This window comes from Monodon monoceros, unplaced genomic scaffold, assembly GCF_005190385.1.
Source record: "Monodon monoceros isolate NGI ecotype Baffin Bay Population unplaced genomic scaffold, NGI_Narwhal_1 Super_Scaffold_8, whole genome shotgun sequence".
NCBI lineage: Eukaryota > Metazoa > Chordata > Mammalia > Artiodactyla > Monodontidae > Monodon > Monodon monoceros.
Genome location: NW_021703785.1, coordinates 28026979 through 28049211, shown reverse-complemented (window position 1 = coordinate 28049211; position 22233 = coordinate 28026979). Strand labels below are relative to the sequence as shown.

General features: G+C 39.4%; 1 protein-coding gene across 12 annotated transcripts in view; it reads left to right on the top strand.

The window, feature by feature from the left end:
- SCEL (sciellin) overlaps nucleotides 1–22233 on the top strand; it is a 254474-nt gene that overhangs the window by 83975 nt on the left and 148266 nt on the right. For 5 of the 12 annotated variants that reach the window (XM_029210120.1, XM_029210118.1, XM_029210117.1 and 2 more), the window contains one exon: nucleotides 5523–5667. The exons of the other annotated variants lie outside the window; for them this stretch is intronic. In XM_029210120.1, coding sequence (XP_029065953.1) covers nucleotides 5523–5667 — 145 coding nt within the window. The remainder of the gene's footprint in view (nucleotides 1–5522; nucleotides 5668–22233) is intronic. 12 annotated transcript variants of the gene reach the window in all.

Genomic DNA, 22233 nt, shown 5'->3' with positions numbered 1-22233 from the left:
AGCCTTAATACAGTCAAATTTTCACTTTATAATGCTATAACTTTATAGTAATTTTTTAAAAGGGGAATTGGATTAATATTTGGATTCCAGACATCAAGTACTCCATTTTTGACCCAAAGACAACTATCCTTGTCTTATTTCTGATCATTCTTGAGCAACTGAGGTAATAGATGTCTGTCTTTCCCCCTGTCTTAAAAAAGAGAAAAATGATCAGTACCATAGAAAGAGCTAGTACTTTGTGGGGAGAATTACTAACTTGTTGGTATTCTAAATGAGGAAGACTATGCTTTGCAGTTACTCTGGGCTGGTGCTCTGTAACTGTGATTCAGAGCCATTTAATATTCCTTTTGGCAGGAGACCAAATGATATTTTTGTAGTTTTTCTAGGGTTTGATGATTTCACAGTTTAGACTGGACAACTTCCCACAATGACAGGTCCATCAATCAGAGAATCTAGGCGTGACAACCAGTCAGGGATACATTTGTCCTCTTCTCAGTAAAGAAGGTTCTGGACAGGCCAGCAGGGAAACACGCAGACACACTGTGAGCTTGTCAGACCCTCACCTTTTGTGGTCTCACATATATGGCCAGAAGCCTCAACTTCATTCTCCTCGCCTCTTCTCCAGCAGATGATAAAATCAGGTGAAACGATAAAATGGCATCCCTCAGATTTCAGCCAGTCAGTCCACTAATATGTTTTTAAAGGTCAAGGTAGAACTGTGGTGCGGTAAGCAGCATCCTGGGTATTTAGAATTAGAACAGGGGAGATTAAGATGAAGTAAACCTGGATGAGAAGTTTTCATTGGCCTTATCTTAAAGACACTTGGCAATAATCTTCAGGGAGGGCGTGTGTTTATCTGTTTTGGCATGGCTTTTGTTCTAGTTCTTCTGGAGCCCCACCTTTTGCCCTGGGTAATATTTAACCTGATATCCCTGAAAGCCTTGCTGAGGCTGCTCACGGTTCCAAATTATCTAGGCAATTTAGGGAAAAAATTGGGTAACTTGAATTTTTGGCATCAGTTAGAAAAATAATATCCAAATTATTGCCTTGCCATTCAAAATGTTGGTTGTTATGTTGAGACAACCATAAAACAATCTGAACACTGCAGAATTTTGGTTAACTCATTTGTGCAGAACTCAGTGAAGTGAGACTTTAAAAATAAAATCAAATAACAATAAATATTTTATTTTACATAAATATATTTCAATCCTCTTACCCGTTACCACCACCTTCACTTTTTACATGAAAGGACAAGTATGAAAGGCAATAATTTAGTATCTTCAACTATCACTTGAGTATAAACCCAAAATTTAAGATGGAAGTATTCAAGATAAGCTAATTCTTAATGTAAAAATATAGCAGCCAAGTGCATGAGGTTGTTTTTTTTTAATATTTAGTTGTTTATTTGGCTGTGCAGGGTCTTAGTTGTGGCACGCGGGTTCTTTTAGTTGCAGTCCAGTGGCTGAGTCCACACTCCCAATACAGGGGGCCCCAGTTCGATCCCTGGTCAGGGAACTAGATCACACATGCTGCAACTAAGAGTTTGCATGCCACAACTAAAGATCCCACATGCTTCAACTAAAGACCCCGCATGCCATGACTAAGGTGCATGAGTTTTGGAAGTACACAAGACTGAAGCTGAAATGCTCTACTACTTACTAGCTAAGAGAACTCTCTGAGGCTAAAGACTATGAAATTAAGTTTTTCTTTCTTTCATGCCATTCTGCCTTTCATGTCTAGCAAATGGCCTGACACATAGTAAAAGTTCAAATATACTTTGTGACTACTTGGGTGTTAAGGTTTTTAAATGTTTTTTCTGTGCATGAAAATTCTTTCCAACTTACTGGCCCTTTGCTCTTTTCTGAAGATCAGTTGGGTTCTGCAGTGTATTGTATGCTTGAGAAGATGAAGCATCACTCAGAAATCCGACATCCCTTCCTTCCTGTTTCCTGTGCTCATGCTCATTGTTGAATGTGCCAATGAAATTGCTTCTGAACCTACTTTCTTACTGATTGGTTAAGCGGGGTCAGAAATATATCTAATATTAAAAGTTCTATAACATTTAATAAATGAAGGCAGTCTCAGCATTCAGAGCCTATAAAGGGAAGAGTCACTGAAGCTAAGGACTGGTGTGTGTGTGTGTGTGTGTGTGTGTGTGTGTGAGGGAGAGAGACAGAGAATTATTGGCAAAGCACTAGTATTTCTTTTAAAATTGACTGTGTTCTCTTTATTCTTTTCATTTTTTCACCACCCCATAAAGAAAAATAGGCAGTTGCACCTTAAATGCATATTGCTAAGTGAAAGAAGCCAGTTTGGAAAGGCTATATACTATGATTCCAACTATATGCCGCTCTGAAAGAGGCAAAACTGTAGGGAAAGTAAAAAAATCAATGGTTGCCAGGGGTTTGGCCAGGAGAGGGAGAGTAAAGAGGTGGTGCACAGGGGATTTTTAGGAGAGTGAAACTATTCTTTCTGATGTGTAATGGTAGATGTAAGACATTATGCATTTGTCCAAATCCATAGAGTGGTACAACACAAAGAGTGTACCCTAATGTAAACTATGGACTTTAGTTAATAATAATCAATATTAGCTCGTCAACTGTAGCAAATGTACCACACTAATGCAAGAGGTTAGTAATAGAGGAGACCCGGGAGGAGGAAAAGGGGGTATATAGGAACTCTGTATTTTTTGCCTAATTTTTCTGTAAAACTAAAACCTCTCTAAAAAATGAAGTCTATTAATTAAAAAATAGCAAGTTTCAAATCTAGAAAAACTCAACTAAAGAAACAGAGAGCCTATATTATTGTGAGCTTTAAAACACACACAGCACAGTCAATTAATTTATCACCCAAGAAGCTGACCTAAATATTGGCAAAGGTTTTTTGTTGTTGTTTTTGATCATTTGTTTTTTAGGAGTTGTAATAAATTTGGAGATCTTTAAAGGTAGAAATTATATTTTAATTTGGCTTTCAATGAGTGATCTTTTTGCGGTACGTGGGCCTCTCACTGTTGTGGCCTCTCCCGTTGCGGAGCACAGGCTCCGGACGCGCAGGCTCAGCGGCCATGGCTCACAGGCCCAGCCGCTCCGCAGCATGTGGGATCTTCCTGGACCGGGGCACGAACCCATGTTCCCTGCCTCGGCAGTCGGACTCTCAACCTCTGCGCCACCAGGGAAGCCCTCAATGAGTGATCTTTGAGCCACCTTTAAAATAAGCTCTCATAGTTGTGCTAAGGCAGACGCTATTGGAATTACCTAGTTTCTTTCTGCATTGTGTACCCCCCCTGGCAGTTACAAGGCTGAGAAGATTTTCTGGACTGTTCTCAGTGGCCAGCCCACTGAAACTGAGTTCTGCCTAGCCAGCTCCTAAGTTGTGCTTTCATGGTGGAAGCTGCTCTTCCTGAGCCTCCTGGTTTTCTAACTGTGGAGTAGCGGCCATGCTCCTGGGCCTGACAACTGGGAAGACACAGAAAATACTGCTCAGGGAGCAAACTTGTGTTGCTCTGACACGTGGATCATGTTTTCTATCAAGGCAAAGGATTCACTTTCTCTGCCTCTTTAGGACAGTGATCTTGATCCCCTACATTAAGTTGAAGTCCATTTGCTCTAAGTTCCTCAGCCAAATTCTTGTGCCAGTTACTCATTACTTGGAGAATGACCTCTCTCATTCTGAGTACAGCCGTACAGCTGTGCTCCGGGGCTGCCTGCCCCTTTTGCTTAGCTGCCTCGATGTTCTGCTCTTAGTTTCTCTCAGCTTTGAATGGAAGAGAGTAGCAGCCTAGATGGACTGGCTTTGATGGGAAGGATGGTTTCCAGGTTGGTCCTCTTGTAGTCCTATGATTCACAGCATTTCCCTGGCAACCATTTCTGGTAACAGCAGCATAACCTTTTCATGTTGGCCATTTTATATATTTCATGAACCTAAAGGAATATTGCTTAGCTAATAATAATGGCAGGCGTGTGGAATATTGTCAATAAAATAAACACTAATATGTGATAATCCCCCAAAAGAGCAAAGCGCAGGCTTGAGTCACACATTTGTGGCAATCATGTGACACTTAATCTTGTAATCATAAGATCAGAAGAGTATTTGCTGAGAGAGTTTAGAATTCAATAATGTTTATCAGTTTTCTTTTTTCTGTAATGATGCCAAAGTAGCTACACGGAAGTCATTCTGCTGAAGGTGCTAGCGTGCTTTGGGCTGTCCTGTGCTCTCATACAAACCTGGAAATATGGAGGAGAGGGGAGAAGTAGAGAGTCTGGTCTGGAGACTGTATTAGTTAGCTGGGCTGCCATAAAAAAGGACTGCAGAATTGGTGGCTTAATACATACAACTCTGTTGTATATCAAAGTTAAACATTTGTGTGGGTTTCCTTCTTTGGTATTTGTCCAGTTAATCAATTAATCAATTTATCTATTCCTATAGCTGGACTAATCACTTCAGCTCTATAACAAGTTCTTATATCTGGTGAGACAAGTTCTGCACCCCACCACAGCCTTCTTTTTCGGAAAGTTCTTGGGTAGTCTCCTTCATCTATGTATTGATAAGCTCTAGAATCAACTCACTGACTTCCATGGAGAGCTCTGTTGATGTTTTGATTGGAACTACATTAAATCTATAGCCTATTTGGGGGTAAATTACTGTCTTTATAATACTAAATCTTCCTACCCGAGAACACAAGATCTGTCTCCATTTTATTTAGGTATTATTTAACATCCTTTCAGAAAGTTTCATAATTTTCTGCATACCATCACAATGTAGTAAGTGTGGCTAATCAGGTGCATCTTCCTTACTAACCTGTATATTTTTGTGAGCTATCATTTTTTTAGTTCTTATAGCTATTAAAACTAAATATTGAAATAAAATAAGTGTAGATCCAGACATTCAAATTATATGCCAATTAATTGAAAAGAATTACAGACTAATATTTTTATTGAAAAAAGTTTTAAATTTATTTATAAAATAAAATAATTAAAATAGTATTTATGTTACTCTTTTTTTATTTCTATTATGTATGTTATGCTTTATAAGGCATATGTGTCAGTTAAATTTCAGCTAAGGAAACAGAAAGGCTGGGAGGATTAAGCTTAGGCAAAGCTGCTAATGGCTTTCAGGAAATCAGGAATTACAGGAAATGGCTGACCATGATTCAGCTACCTGTTCACTGAAATGAAATAATTCACAGGAGGAATACCAGAAGCTTCTGGAAACATCTTTTTTTAAAAATATATATATATAAATTTATTTATTTATTTTTGGCTACGTTGTGTCTTTTGTTGCTGCTCGTAGGCTTTCTCTAGTTGTCGTGAGCGGGGGCTGCTCTTTGTTGCTGTGCCCGGGCTTCTCATTGCAGTGGCTTCTCTTGTTGTAGAGCACAGGCTCTAGGCGCATGGGCTTCAGTAGTTGTGACACACGGGCTCTAGAGAACAGGCTCAGTAGTTGTGGCACACGGGCTTAGTTGCTCCGCAGCATGTGAGATCTTCCTGGGCCCGGGCTCGAACCTATGTCCTCTGCATTGGCAGGTGGATTCCTAACCACTGCACCACCAGGGAAGTCCGCTTCTGGAAACATCTTTAATCAACCGTCTGCCAAAGCCCATGACAAGCCTGCTGGTGGCACAGGAACAATAGATTTGTTTCTGCTTCTCTCCTCCCTTCCAAGGCTCACGTGAGTATCTCTCACAGGCTAATACAATGCAAAACCCTGCTAACAAGGATTCTGAGAAATGTAGTTCCTAGTCTTCTAGCCCTTGTGAATAAGAGATCTTGGAAGGTGAATAGTGCTGGGTTACCCACAGATAATCCACACAACACAAGATACACAAAAGTGAAAAAAAGAAGTCAGTATAGGTGGTATGTGCTCAAAATACATTTTTCCTGGTAGGGGTATGAGATCAATTTCTTTGGATAGTACTTCTCTAGCGCCCATCAATTCTAGCGAGTCTCTCACTCTTATCTTCCAATTACTGTCTCTCTAATTCACAGTCCTTCTCCCCGCCATCTTGCTTTTTGATCACCACCTTCCTCACCATCCAGTAGACTTTTAAGACACACCAATTTCCTTCTCTTCCATCTTGTGCAGGTCCTATGGTGTATAGTTTTTCTTTGATTATGAGTACTTTCCTCCTTAAGATTGACCTAGAAAACATGGGCCGTAGAGGGTACAGCTGAATGGGCAAAGTCCAAATGTTCTAATAGGGGCTGGGGAGAGGGAAAGGCTATAAACCATTATTCATTAATAATTCTTGCTCTAGCACACACAAGAAGAAATGATCACAGACAGCACAGCTTTCTGTCCTGAGGTAACTCTGGTTTAGTCCCAAAGGGCTGATAACATCCCACAGACATTTGGTATGATGTTTTTCTCCCAGCATCCTTCTTGTTTTTTAGTTTGTCTTTCTGGCCTCTAGGAACTGGCGTATTATTTCATCTATCCTTTCCCATGGACAAGTCAGAGAGTCTTCCTTATCGCAAAAAACTAAATAACAACAACAAAAAGCCCTTCAGCGCTCCACGCACTCAATGCTGGCGTTCAGGAGGTTCATGCCTAGTTCACAAATGATTCACAGGGCCGTGAAAATTGACTCTCATTGAGAATCAACAAGAGACTCAGCCCTCAGCCCAGGGTGACAGCTCAGCTCACCTCTGCAGTCTCCCCTGATTCTCCCACTCAGCATAAGATTCCTCCCCTCCAACAGAGAAGTAGTTTTACCTCTTTGCAAGCCAACAGAATAACAAAACCTTTACCACCGAATATTGTATTCTGTCCAAAGCAAGCAGAGCCACACATCAAAAATAGGAAGATGCTGACCGCAGGTTGGGTCTAGTAGGAATCCTTGAGATAAAAAGGTGGGAGCTGGAACCTCATTCCTCTCAAGCCTTTGACTTTTCCCATGATGGGTGTGGCCTGTGGAAACAAGGTTATAGTAAAAAGGATATTAGTATTTCTCTGCATGCACAGTGCCCTTTGGGACTGAAAAAGAACCCTATGCAGGGCTGGTTCTGGGTCCGAGGCCTGTCATCCCTCCTGGGATGTATGAGATATTAGAGTCTCCCTTACTGGGTTCCCAGAATCTACCATGAATGTCAGGAGCTGTTTCAGTGGTATTCCATGGAAGGAAGGAGGGGAGAAAATAGAAAAGTAGAAATGATATTTGTGCGTAGCATCCTGTATTAGTTCCATTCTTCACTTGGTTCAGTGCAAGTAATATTTGCCAGGGTAAGTTTTGTTTTGTTATGTTTTAATATTTTAAAAGTATCAGTAGCAGAAGAAGGTTACAGGCATTGTAATGTCAATGTGGACTTCTAGATAAAGACAATTTAGTAGTAGGATTTCTTCTAGAGAGGCTGTAGCTAACCCTATGCCCCTGGTTGAGGAACTTGTTCTTTATGCCGTGCCTCATGAGGAAGACACAGCTGCCAAATTCCTCTGCACAATCCCCAAAGAATGTCCTTGCTTTTGAGAGTGTATTTACTGGGACCTTGTCAGATTTGGCAGTGAAGGGTGGGTCAGCACACAGGCGGGCTGCATACCTTTCCTGGGAGATACAGGAAGCTGCTCAGCCACTCACATGGCAGTGGGAACTTGACGTGCAACATTAGAAATTTCTTCTGTGGTTAGGCGTTTGCCCAGAAACATCTGAAGTGCTTCAGTGAGATCCTCTCCATGGTAATTTTTTGTTGTTATTTTTAAGTAACTCTGGTTACCTTCACTAAATGACATCAATGACATAACTCTTAACATTTCTTGATATGCCTCTGCCATGCTGGCAAATCACACAGTTATGTGAAATATGTTGGCTTTCTTTCCTTCTAATCTTTGTAGTCAACTCAGGAGGTCCCTGAAAGAAAACACCCTCCCCCATCCCCCCACACTGTTTCTCTCGGCCATGGACTCTGCAGAGTGAGTGAAAGGGAGAGGAGGGTGTTTAATGCTGCTCTTTTATAAGATGACCCATTGCTTTACTACTCCAGTCTTTTACTTCACTGGAGACTCCTACGGGCTGCCTTACCAATTTAACCCCAGTGCTCTGTTTTGTGTTGCTTTCCCTTACTGTTGGAGAAATAAGGATTTGGATGAAAGAGTAAAGGACAGTAGACTATCAAGTAGCTTCATTAGAAACCCACTAGGAATTACTCTTGCTGCAAGACAGAAGTTCGCTCCCATTTAGTTTTTTCATTTGAACCTACCTATTTTAGCAGAGGCAAAATGGGGCTTGATTGGGAGGAAAGGCAGAGAGGGAGTATATGCTTATAGGTTTCAGTCATCAGAGGATAATGCATTTTATATGTGCCCCTTTCTAGAGTCTGGGATGAAAATAAAAGTACATAGACGACATAACTTCTCCTTAAGTAACTGGATAAGTAACAGTGGCCTCCATTCATGCAGAGGACACATGAAGAATATTTGATTCTGTAACATGAACACATCAACTCATAAAACCTTTTCAGCTCCTATCTTGCCATTTAGCTTGTGATGGCTTTTATTTGGTGGAGGCTTTAGATGTGACGCTTGCCAAATGTTCATAGGGAAATCCATTTATTCAGAAAAGAAGTGTGCACTGAATGTCTCTTTATTCCTTCCTACATTTTCGGTACTTGTTCGACAGGGCTTTTGGAAAAACAAAGTAGGCAAAGTGAGCGATGCTCAGGGTGATGTTAGGGTGCCAGGAAAGCCCAACTTTCCGAGAGATTCACACATTTTCGCTGTGAAATGAAAGGGAACCCCAGTCTGCGTTTTCAGGGGGCCTTCCGTGGACTCCCAGTGGCTGTGAACAGGGAAATGAGCCCCGGAGCTGCTCCAGGCTTCTAACAGAGTAGGAGGGATACTTATGTGGGTTTTCTCAAGTTAGGATTGTGCAAACAAAGATCAAACGCTGACATTCTCAGCCTTTCTACATGGGCTTGGCCACGGGCCTGTAAATGTCAGGCCCACTCCCTGTTTCTGTGTTGCAGAATTACAGTTATACTGGATAGGCAAGTCTGGTTGTGTGAGTGTTTCTGAGGGGAGAAAATCCTAACCAGCTTGAGTCACAGGTGATGGTGGAAAGTCTGGTGTTGGCTTCCAAGGACAGAAAATACATGCACTCAAATGAAACGGCTTCTTCTCGAGAGCATCATGGAACAGTATGCAGTGGAAAATGGAGTGGGGGGCATGTTGCAGCAGCAGGAGTAACAGCAGCAAGGAGCAGAGGGTTAAAAACCCTGGCTCTTCCCTGTACCACTGTCTGCTGTGAAACTCCAAGCATGTTGCTTAACGTCTCTGAATCTCAGTTTCTTCATCTGTGAAATGAAGATGATAATAGTACTTTAGAAAGTTGTTCCGAGGGTGAAGTCGGATAAGGTGTAAGTGCTTCGAAGCTTACCCGACATAGTAGCTTGTCAGGAAGTGTTCCATTATTTTGAATGGGCCCTGGTCTCACTTCCACGTAAATGAAGTTGTTGGATCTTTGGCAAGTCACCTGACCATTCAGAACCTCAGTATTCTTGTGTTGAAAATGAGGCTTTGACTAAGCGTTTATGATCTTTTTCGCATTTAGCATTCACCCTCCACAGGGAGAGGACAAAAAAGAAAAGGCATGCTTTTACCATAGCGCTGGCTAGCAGGGAGCAGAGGCGGGCCCAGCACTGACAGTTCTGGCTGCTACAGACCATTCTGCCCATGCCTGTTCCTTGGCCATATTGTCTACAGCTGCCTTCTGCTGCCACAGCAGAGCTGATATTTGGGATGTGGCCCACGAAGCCTAGAATAAAAGATTTACTATCTGGCTCTTTAAGAAAAAGATGGCTGACCTCTGGCCATAGACCAAGAGCAATAAGGAGGGCTGATTCTGAGTTGTGTCAGTTACATTAAGAGTGAAAGCTGTCATAACGTTTTTATTTTGTTTGATGACTTCATCAAGACTTTGTCTCTATCTGTGCTTAAAGCCAAGAAGTATCATATTTTATTTGCTAATGCAAGGTTTGTGAACAAGAATCTGACGGTTTCTTGGAAATTTCCTCTGATTGAGAAGAAATGTTTCATAAGATGTACTTTTTTTGGTAAGTGTCATAATTTAAACAGATAATAACTTTGGAATCATAGGTCAGTATTGTGCCTTTTACATAGAAAAATGCATTTAATTAAGTCTTTAGGTTACTTTTTAGCCTGCCTTGGGAATTTGGTTGGTTTGTTAGTTTAAAATTCCCTCAGTTTCTTTACTCTTCTTTGTCTATTAGTAGAACTGACAAAGTCTAGATTTGTTTTTATGGAAGACATCTGAATGAATACACATATATAATTTCTTTCTTCCTGAAAGAACTGAATACTAAGTAGAGAAAATGGAAAATAAAAAGCAAACCAACAGGAAAAAAATTTTAAAGAGCGTGAAATGCATGAAATAAAAAAGCACCTAGAGGTGACCACCTGGAGGGGTGGGATGGGGGGGTGGGAGGGAGACACAAGAGGGAGGGGATATGGGGATATATGTATACTTATAGCTGATTCACTTTGTTATAAATCGGAAACTAACACACCATGGTAAGCAATTATACTCCAATAAAGATGTTTTTTAAAAAGTAAGAAATGCGAACCTTATTAAAAATAAAAAAACTAAAAAAATCAAATCACAACTATCAAATGTATTGGTCTCTCCCATTCCTAAGGTTCAATTAACCCAAGCATTTGAGACATTTTCTCTTTTGGAACTAAGTAATGTAGGAGGATTCGAATTAGTTTTCAATTTAAAGAAAATATATGTTTTCTCAACTTCAATTCAATTAACATTTCTTGAGGACTGAGGTGTGTAAGTGACAGTAGTAAGAAATGAAGGAGATACAGACCATAGTGAGGAGCATATAGTTCAATGGGAGAGGCAGGAGCATGTCTCAACAACTTCTATCTAAAGCAGAAATGGGAGGATTAGAATAGGGTGACCAAGAAAGAACTCCGGAAATATTTGAGAAACTATAACAGTTCCGTTTCCTTGTTTGCTTACAACAGAAACCTTAATCAATAAGATGGAAAATTTATTGAGGGAAACTGGATGGTTCTCAGAATGGAAGGAAGAGTTGATAATGACAAGGTCTTGGAAAGACAGAAATAGAATATCTTTAAGATTCTGCTTCTGGAATAACTGAAGACTCAAGAGCTCACAACTGAACTTTCTGCCCTGTGACTCAAATTTGCATTCTCAGCAGAGAGCCTTTTTGCTTGGCTTGGATCACATGTCCAACTTTGGTGCTTGTGTGTAGTGGTGATATAGAGCTTGGGAGGGCATAGAGAGGGAAAAGTGGGCATTGCATTTTATTTTCCCACTAAAACCATTTGGCAAAGTTTATCGATACCATAAGAAGAAAGAAAGGATACTAAACAGGTAAAAGTTAACTGTTGTCCTCTGTAGACATTTGCTAAAAGGAACTGGGGAGGATTTTGGACGGGAAAGGGCTCAAGTTAGGCCTTGATGAATGAATAGGACTTTTAAAAGTAGATTTGGGGGACTAGGAAAAAGAGGGCATTCCAATCAGAGGGAACAGCTTGAGCAAAGGTATGGAACAAGAAAGAGTCCAAGTATAAATCATGATCTGAGAATGGGGAGAGGTCCAGTATGTTTGGTGTGTAAGGACATATAGTGAGTAAAATGGGGAGGATGATGGAGAAGGCATAAAATCAGAGTTCCAACTTATGTACAGGGTTGCAAAGATGATTGGTTGAGATAATGGATATGAAAGTGTTTTGTAAACTACAAAGTGCCTTGAAAACTATAAGGATTTTCACATCTATGAATTGTTTCAATTAAAAATATTTCCTCAGTAAATAGAGTTTTTCAAACTAAAAAAAAAAAGCAAATTACCTCATGGTATTCTCAATCACCTAAAACCTCAAGTCTTCTCTCTCTCTCCCTCACACACACACACACACACACATTCTCAAATTATTGAGACCAACTATTTTTAATAACTTTTAATTTAAATGACTTGGGGTTAGGAGAAGAACAGGGTGTTGGCAGGGGGTACTGTAAAATCAAAGCAATAAGAAGATGCACCAATTCCAAAATATTTGAGAATCACTGTTTTCTAGGGACATCATTTATGCTATCAAAAATTTTGTTTCAGTGATAGATAACCCACTAGTTTACAAAAATATTTGGAAATTAAATTTTTTCTAGGATTCGCTCTTCTTTTCTGCAGGATTTATCCTTTGGTTATGTACAGTCAAGGAAGTGGGAGGTAATTTAAAGCTGAATTGTGAGGAGGAAGGAGAGGAGGAGGACGTGAGTAGGAGAGGCTGAAGTATGGTAAGTGGGGATCTTTCAGATATTGTGTGTAGGGAGGGAACAAGGACACAATTTGGGAAAACCACGTGGTTTGAGAGACTCAGTCAATGAGAATGTGTAAGAGGAAAATAGCAACAGAAACATAAGCATGACTGAGAAAGACAGTTTGAACCACATTTCTCTAGTCTAGTCTATTGAAGGCTGAGTTGCTGAGAAGGAAGACCCAGGAGAAAAGAGGGTCTGGGGATTTCATTTTTTTCTCAGGCAGCTTCTATTCCATTTTCCCAGGTGTCACATGGCAATGCAAATATATTCAGTTAAGAAACAATCGCTAAGAACTGTCTAGGTCAGGCTCATTGTGGACACTAAGGATTCAAAGATAAATAAGCTTGGGCACCTACTCTCAAGATCCTTCATTCTAATGGGAAAGACAAACACAGGTAGAGTTATTGACGTGTATGTGTGTGAGTGTAAATATGCATAAACCTAATATATAAGTGCTATACATTTATAACTCTAATATATGTGAGCTACATGTACAACTATAATATATAAATCATATGTGTGTAAATATGAATATATGAAGCCAAGTATGTGTGTTTGCATAGGTTATATATACAGCTTACACATGTTTTTCTCAAAGATTCAGCTGGGAACAGATTTCACATGATCGTTGCAGCCAATATTCAAGCATCTAGTGGTCATTTGAAAACATGCCTAAGTTAACATTGTTTATGTTACTCATGAGTGGAACGTAGAAAATGTTTAAAAAATTGCATGTGTTTCTGGCATTTGTTTACAAAATTTTTAAATATAAAATTTTCGATGCAATCCTAAAGATGTCACCTATTTTTAAGAGTATAGATTTTGGGGTATTTATTTACTAAATCAAATAACTGTATGCATTTGAACCTTTGCTGAATAAAATTTTTAGTTTTTTAAAATTGTAAAAATATATGAAATTATAGAGAACTTTGAGAAATTGCAAAAATATGATAGTCGTGGTAGACTGAATAATGTTCCTGCAAAGACATCCACGTTCTAATCCCCGGAGCCTGTGAATATGTTACCTTGCATGGCAAAAGGAACTTTGCCGATATGATTAAATTAAGGGTCTTGAGATGGGGAGATTATCCTAGATTATCTGGGTGGGATCAATGTAATCATGGGTCCTTATGAAATAGAGACAGAGGATCAGAGTTAGACATAGGAGATGGAATGACAGAGCAAGAGGTTAGAATGACGCAAGGAAGGAGTCATGCACCAAGGGGTGCAGGCAGCCTCTAGAATCTGAAAAAGGTGGACATGGATTCTTCCCTTTTATACTCCAAAAGGAACCAACCCTGCTAACACACTGACTTTAGACTTCTGATCTCCAGAACTGGAAAGTAATAAATTATGTTGTTTTTAAGCCACTAAATTTGTGGTAATTTGTTATAGCAGCAATAGGAAACTAATACAATAGTAAATTATTAGAGGAAAGATAAAATAGATTTAAAAAAAGAATTGAAACTCTGCCATGATGGATATGGGATACTGAGGAAAGAGAAGAACAATGAGGACAAAAAGAGAGAAATGCCAAGCCAATCAAATACAAGAGCAAGTTGTTATCTACGAGAAGGGAATTACGGAATGCTACACTGAACACTGCACAAATGAGGAAACTGAGACAAAAGGAGCTAAATGACTAGCACCAGGTTACACAAGTAGTCGTTGGCAGAGTCTATCTGACACCTGAGACTGTGCTCTTAAGCGCTAAGCCATACTGCCTCTGCTACTGAGGTCTCCTAGGGGTGTATGTGGTATGCTGGGTACACGTAGTTTATCATATAATGTGTTTAAGTACTGTAATGAAGGCATATACAGAGTTCCCTTGGAGCAGAGAGAAAGAGGGAGCCTGCCTGTGTTTAGGGAGTGGGATGGTAGGAAAATCTTCACAGAGCAGGTTAGGTATTTGCTGGGCCTTTAAAGGTGAATAAACATTACCAGATACACAAGAAGCAAGGATATTTCTGGTCACAGCAATGGAATTAGGACAAATGTTAAAGGCTTGAAATATACAGTATGTTTGGGCAAAAACAAGGATTTTGATGAGGTTAGAGCTTAGGGTGCATGGAGGCAAGTGTTGGGAGAGGAGCCTGGAATAGTTGAAAGTCACTTAAAAAAGGTATCTAGACCAACTTTCTGCTTGTGCTATCTTTCCGGGCCAATATGGTACTTCAAATGTGGCTAGTGCAACTAAAGAACCTAATTTTAAATTTTATTTAATTTGATTAATTTAAATTTAAATAACCACACATGGCTAGTGGCTGCTGCATTGGACAACACCGTCTTATATGAATCTAAGGTATTAATTCAAATGATGGGACATGGGGAACTTATGATGGGTTTGAAGCTGGAGAGTGACATGATTGCATCTGTTCTGGAAAAATAACGTTAAGGGATGATGTATCTTTACTGGGGAGAAAGTTCTGACTTGCTGCGTGCTCCGCCTGTAGCCCACTTCCGAGCAGTTACAAAGCCTAGGGGAGCAGTGCCTTGTTCCGTGCAGTGATATTGCTTTGGTCACAGCTGATTGAGGTGGGGTAGGTGTCTGTGCAAAACTGATCTCATCTGGCTTACCAGAAGCCACAGAATGGCCTGGTGCAAGAGCTCTACCTATAGGAACGCAGCATGGCATGGTGGCTGACCAACTCAAGCAGATGTCTCCCAGAGGATTTAAACTGATACATGCAGGGACTGTGATAAATTGATAACGTGGTAGAATGAAGAAGCAGGAAGAGAATCAGAGGAAGTGGGACTGAGTCATGGAAGGGAGACTCATACAGTTGCTATTGGGTACCCAGGGTTGCACTGGACAACTAGTGTTGTTTTGCAAAGTTAACCAGTAGGGAATATCATTTAATTTCTTAGAAAGGATGCTGACTCTCTATCCTGTCTTCCTTACAGCCCTCTGAAACTTTATACTAAACCTTCTGTGCTGTGAGGATTAGTTCCAGCAGGCCTGGAATTAGCCTGATTATTCTACTAAAATAAGAAATAAGCATGCACAGCACTGATCTGAAACATACTGATTAATAGCATTGCTTTGTAACCCTGTGCCCTAAGAATTTCAGGTTGGTTTGAACCAGCTAATCAACATTGTTTATTGATAACAGTGAGACTGATGATTTGTACCTGGTGAGACCCCAGAACCCCAGGTCACATAGCAGGAATAACTTATGTGACCAGCAGGGTATAAGAAATTCCAACTGAGATTCCATTTGGGTGACCCATTCACACGTCAGTCGTTTTTGATATATAAGAGAAAGTATATCCTGCAAAGACCCTTGCAGAGGGAGGACAACTGAGCTTACAAGTGGCTTTGCTGACCCTTTACTGAGACAGCCTTTAGCTGTGATGATTATCTTTACTTTAATGTGGTTTCTACCAGTGCATCTTTTTCCTGTAATGAACTGTAGATTTATTATTTTAAAAAAATTTTATTGGAGTATAGTTGATTTACAATGTTGTGTTAGTTTCTGCTATACAGCAAAGTGAATCAGTTATACATACACATATATCCACTCTTTTTTATATTCTTTTCCCGTATAGGTCATTACAGAGTATTGAGTCGAGTTTTAAGCTCCGGAAACCTCAGTCGATGGCAACGTACTAACAGTTAAAGAGGGGAGAGCCACAGTACCCAAAATGATGATACTTAGAAATCTACATACATTTGCTTTGTGTAGATTTCTAAATAACATCATTTTGGGTACTGTGGCTCTTCCCTGTTTAAGTGTTAGTACGCTCGCATCAACTAAGGTTTCCGGAGCTTATCTCTGATCTTTACAACCTGAAAGAGGCTGACTGACTCAGCAGGGGACATATCTGAACAATGAAGAGGCCAGTTACCAGGTGATGGAAATAGTTTTCCCTCAGGATGATGAGGTTCCCAATCAAAGCAGGGGCGATGGGAGTCCAGTGGACGGGGAAGGTTGGACTGAATTAGGAGGTAGACTTGAGAGTGATGGGCCAGTCACCATTTAATTGGATGAGGATGTGGAATGGAGAGAGGAAAGGAGGAGGCAATGACAATGAAGGTTTCAACCTTGGGTAATAAGTGCAGCTCTGGTAATTACGATTTGAGCAGTCTCTATAAGATGCGGAGAAATGTTCTCTTGTTTTAAGAGAACAGTGCATGCTGTAGCCTGTAGGTGAATTGAAGAGCCAATAATATAGCCTTTAGTTCAGCCTATTATATAGTCTATAGTCCAGCCAGAGGTAGAAAAATCTGCTAAGAAAATCAGATTTATAAAACGGATAAACCAGAGTTTTGGCAAACAGTGAATACCCCTTGTATATGCACTCTTATTGTTTATGATTATTATTCCAACATGCAATCAACAATACTGAGTGCTACTGTGAGTCAGAACTGTGCTACATGTTTAGAATAAAGCTAAATATACAGGCCCCTGATTGCAAGGGGTTGCTTGAGATGTAATACCATGAAATATTTGGCTATGGAGAGACTGATGTAAAATGGAAAGATTGACAGTGAGTTGAAGAAAATCAGAAATGATGATCACGAAATTATGAAATAACAATCTGGGTTTTAAAGTAAGGCTTTTTCCATAAAGATATTCACATAAGTATATTAGAAGCTTGATAAAGTATTAGAAGATTTTGGAGCAGTTAAAATATCCAATGATCATTCTATGCTGATCTCTGATAGTTTGGTAAAGTGATCATAGAAAGTCTGCTCCAAATCTCACTCTTGGCCTAGAGGAACTGGTATTGCTGGGCTACAAAACGGCTGGTTCTGGTGGGTACAGCAACGAGGAGGAAAGTAGCAAAACCTTCAATCGGGGTTTCTCAACTTTTGCACTATTGAGGAGAGTTTGGTGGCAAGTCCTACTTACCCAATTACATCTCTGCTCCATCTCTCATTAATTGAACCAGCCATGCCTCAGATTGCCAAACTCTAAATTATATTCATAAGCAGAAATCTGAAAGATGTTAAGAAGAAAATTTAGGAAGGCAGAGTGGTTGGATGATTCATCTCCCTCTTGACCACCTAGTCATCGTCCACTCGAACTTCAAAATTCAGTGTCAATAACATCTTCCAGGTCCAGGTGGAATTCTTTAGTCTCTCCACTATCTGAAACCCACAAAATTGCTCTGTATTACTTTATCCTGGTATATTATAGCTATTTACTTCAATGTCTATCTCTCCAAACATGGTGAGTTCCTGGAGACCAATCACTAGGTCTCATTAATTTTTCTGTCCCTTGGAACTGAAACAGTACTAGAAACATATTAGGTACTTAATATTTGTTAAATGAACAAATGACTGAAGAAGACAAAAGAGAATAAGAGCGATAAGTTGGTAAATTCATAACAGGGCAATTTGGTAATATTTATCTACCAAAGTTAAAATATATAAATCCTTGAATCCAGCAATTACATCTCTAAGAATTTATTTGACATATACACACGTGTGCGAAATGTTTATGTGCAGTGCTATTCACTGTAGCATTGTTTGTTAGCAAAAGCTTAGAAATGGTAGAAATGTCCATTAATAATGAATTGATGAAATAGATTATGGAATACCCATATAATGGAATGCCAGGCAGCTGTGAAAAACACAGTGTGGAAAGATCTTCAGGATATAATGTTAAAGGAAAAAAACATCACAGTAGTGTAATATGCAAATGTTTGTATAAAAATAGAGGAAATATCTATACCCTACCTTTGTTTGTATTTGTATAAATGGCTCTGGGAGGACCCAGAAGAAACTAATAACTACCCTTTTTTTGGAGACTGAGGCTTGGTGGGACACAAAGACTTTTCATTGTATTCCTTCTTATACTTCTAATTTCTGAAAAATGAACATATATGACTAGCTCAAAACATTGTGTAAATAATTTTTTTAAAAGAAAACTGCATATGGATGGTTATAGCAGCTTTATTCATCATTGCCAAAACTTAGGAGCAACCAAGATGCCCTTTATTAGGTGAATGGCTAAATAAACTGTGGTACATCCAGACAACGGAACATTATTCAGTGTTAAAAAGAAATGAGCTATCAAGCCATGAAAAGACATATGGAGGAAGCATAAATGCATATCACTATGTGAAAGAAGCCAGTCTGAAAAGGCTACATACTGTATGATTCCAACTATGAAATTTTTTTTAAAGATTTTTTTGATGTGGACCACTTTTTTTTTTACATCTTTATTGGAGTATAATTGCTTTACAATGGTGTGTTAGTTTCTGCTTTATAACAAAGTGAATCAGTTATACATATACATATGTTCCCATATCTCTTCCCTCTTGCGTCTCCCTCCCTCCTACCCTCCCTATCCCACCCCTCTAGGTGGTCACAAAGCACAGAGCTGATCTCCCTGTGCTATGCGGCTGCTTCCCACTAGCTATCTATTTTACGTTTGGTAGTGTATATATGTCCATGCCACTCTCTCACTGTGTCACAACTTACCCTTCCCCCTCCCAATATGCTCAAGTCCATTCTCTAGTAGGTCTGTGTCTTTATTCATGTCTTACCCCCCCTAGGTTCTTCATGACATTTTTTTTTCTTAAATTCCATATATATGTGTTAGCATACAGTATTTGTCTTTCTTTTTCTGACTTACTTCACTCTGTATGAAACACTCTAGGTCCTTCCACCTCATTATAAATAGCTCTCGTTTCTTTTTATGGCTGAGTAATATTCCATTGTATATATGTGCCACATCTTCTTTATCCATTCATCCGATGATGGACACTTAGGTAGTTTCCATCTCCTGGCTATTGTAAATAGAGCTGCAATGAACATTTTGGTGCATGATTATTTTTGAATTATGGTTTTCTCAGGGTATATGCCCAGTAGTGGGATTGCTGGGTCATATGGAAGTTCTATTTGTAGTTTTTTAAGGAACTTCCATACTGTGCTCCATAGTGGCTGTATCAGCTTACATTCACACCAGCAGTGCAAGAGTGTTCCCTTTTCTCCACACCCTCTCCAGCATTTATTGTTTATAGATTTTTTGATGATGGCCATCTCACTGGTGTGAGATGATATCTCATTGTAGTTTTGATTCGCATTTCTCTGATGATTAATGATGTTGAGCATTCTTTCATGTGTTTGTTGGCATTCTGTATATCTTCTTTGGAGAAATGTCTATTTAGGTCTTCTGCCCATTTTTGGATTGAGTTGTTTGGTTTTTTGTTATTGAGCTGCATGAGCTGGTTGTAAATTTTGGAGATTAATCCTTTGTCAGTTGCTTCATTTGCAAATATTTTCTCCCATTCTGAGGGTTGTCTTTTCATCTTGTTTATGGTTTCCTTTGCTGTGCAAAAGTTTTAAAGTTTTATTAGGTCCCATTTGTTTATTTTTGTTTTTATTTCCATTTCTCTAGGAGGTGGGTCAAAAAGGATCTTGCTGTGATTTATGTCATAGAGTGTTCTGCCTATGTTTTCCTCTAAGAGTTTGATGGTGTCTGGCCTTACATTTAGGTGTTTAATCCATTATGAGCTTATTTTTTTGTATGGTGTTAGGGAGTGATCTAATCTCATACTTTTACATGTAGCTGTCCAGTTTTCCCAGCACCACTTATTGAAGAGGCTGTCCTTTCTCCACTGTACATTCCTGCCTCCTTTATCAAAGATAAGGTGACCATATGTGCGTGGGTTTATCTCTGGGCTTTCTATCCTGTTCCATTGATCTATATTTCTGTGTTTGTGCCAGTACCATACTGTCTTGATTACTGTAGCTTTGTAGTATAGTCTGCAGTCAGGGAGCCTGATTCCTCCAGCTCCGTTTTTCATTCTCAAGACTGCTTTGGCTATTCAGGGTCTTTTGTGTTTCCATACAAATTGTGAAATTTTTTGTTCTAGTTCTGTGAAAAATGCCAGTGGTAGTATGATAGGGATTGCGTTGAATCTGTACATTGCTTTGGGTAGTAGAGTCGTTTTCACAATGTTGATTCTTCCAATCCAAGAGCATGGTACATCTCTCCAACTATTTGTATCATCTTTAATTTCTTTCATCAGTGTCTTATAATTTTCTGCATACAGGTCTTTTGTCTCCTTAGGTAGGTTTACTCCTTGATATTTTATTATTTTTGTTGCAATGGTAAATGGGAATGTTTTCTTGATTTCACTTTCAGATTTTTCATCATTAGTGTATAGGAATGCCAGAGATTTCTGTGCATTAATTTTGTATCCTGCTACTTTACCAAATTCATTGATTAGCTCTAGTAGTTTTCTGGTAGCGTCTTTAGGATTCTCTATGTATAGTATCATGTCATCTGCAAACAGTGACAGCTTTACTTCTTTTCTGATTTGGATTCCTTTTATTTCCTTTTCTTCTCTGATTGCTGTGGCTAAAACATCCAAAACTATGTTGAATAAGAATGGTGAGAGTGGACAACCTTGTCTTGTTCCTGATCTTAGTGAAAACGTTTTCAGTTTTTCACCAATGAGGACGAAGTTGGCTGTGGGTTTGTCATATATGGCCTTTATTATGTTGAGGAAAGTTCCCTCTATGCCTACTTTCTGCAGGGTTTTTGTGATAAATCGGTGTTGAATTTTGTCGAAAGCTTTCTCTGCATCTATTGTGATGACTATATGGTTTTTCTCCTTCAATTTGTTAATATGGTGTATCACATTGATTGATTTGCGTATATTAAAGAATCCTTGCGTTCCTGGAGTAAACCCCACTTGATCATGGTGTATGATCCTTTTAATGTGCTGTTGGATTCTGTTTGCTAGTATTTTGTTGAGGATTTTTGCATCTATGTTAATCAGTGATATTGGCCTGTAGTTTTCTTTCTTTGTGACCTCCTTGTCTCCTTTTGGTATCAGGGTGATGGTGGCCTCATAGAATGAGTTTGGGAGTGTTCCTCCCTCTGCTATATTTTGGAAGAGTTTGAGAAGGATAGGTGCTAACTCTTTTTTAAATGTTTGATAGAATTCGCCTGTGAAGCGATGTGTTCCTGGGCTTTTGGTTTTTTGAAGATTTTTTTTTTCTTATATCTAAATACATTTTATTTTATTTATTTATTTATTTTTAAACATCTTTATTGGGGAATAATTGCTTTACAATGGTGTGTTAGTTTCTGCTTTATAACAAAGTGAATCAGTTATACATATACATATGTTCCCATATGTCTTCCCTCTTTCGTCTCCCTCCCTCCCACTCTCCCTATCCCACCCCTCCAGGCTGTCACAAAGCACCGAGCTGATATCCCTGTGCCTTGCGGCTGCTTCGCCCTAGCTATCTACCTTACTACGTTTGTTAGTGTGTATATGTCCATGACTCTCTCTCGCCCTGTCAACGCTCACCCTTCCCCCTCCCCATATCCTCAAGTCCGTTCTCCAGTAGGTCTGCGTCTTTATTCCTGTCTTACCCCTAGGTTCTTCATGACATTTTTTTCCCTTAAATTCCATATATATGTGTTAGCATACAGTATTTGTCTTTTTCTTTCTGACTTACTTCACTCTGTATGACAGACTCTAGGTCCATCTATGTCATTACAAATAGCTCAATTTCATTTCTTTTTAAGGCTGAGTAATATTCCATTGTATATATGTGCCACATCTTCTTTATCCATTCATCCGATGATGGGCGCTTAGGTTGTTTCCATCTCCGGGCTATTGTAAATAGAGCTGCAATGAACATTTTGGTACATGACTCTTTCTGAATTTTGGTTTTCTCAGGGTATATGCCCAGTAGTGGGATTGCTGGGTCATATGGTAATTCTATTTGTAGTTTTTTAAGGAACCTCCATACTGTTCTCCATAGTGGCTGAACCAATTCACATTCCCACCAGCAGTGCAAGAGTGTTCCCTTTTCTCCACACCCTCTCCAGCATTTATTGTTTCTAGATTTTTTGATGATGGCCATTCTGACTGGTGTGAGATGATATCTCATTGTAGTTTTGATTTGCATTTCTCTAATGATTAATGATGTTGAGCATTCTTTCATGTGTTTGTTGGCA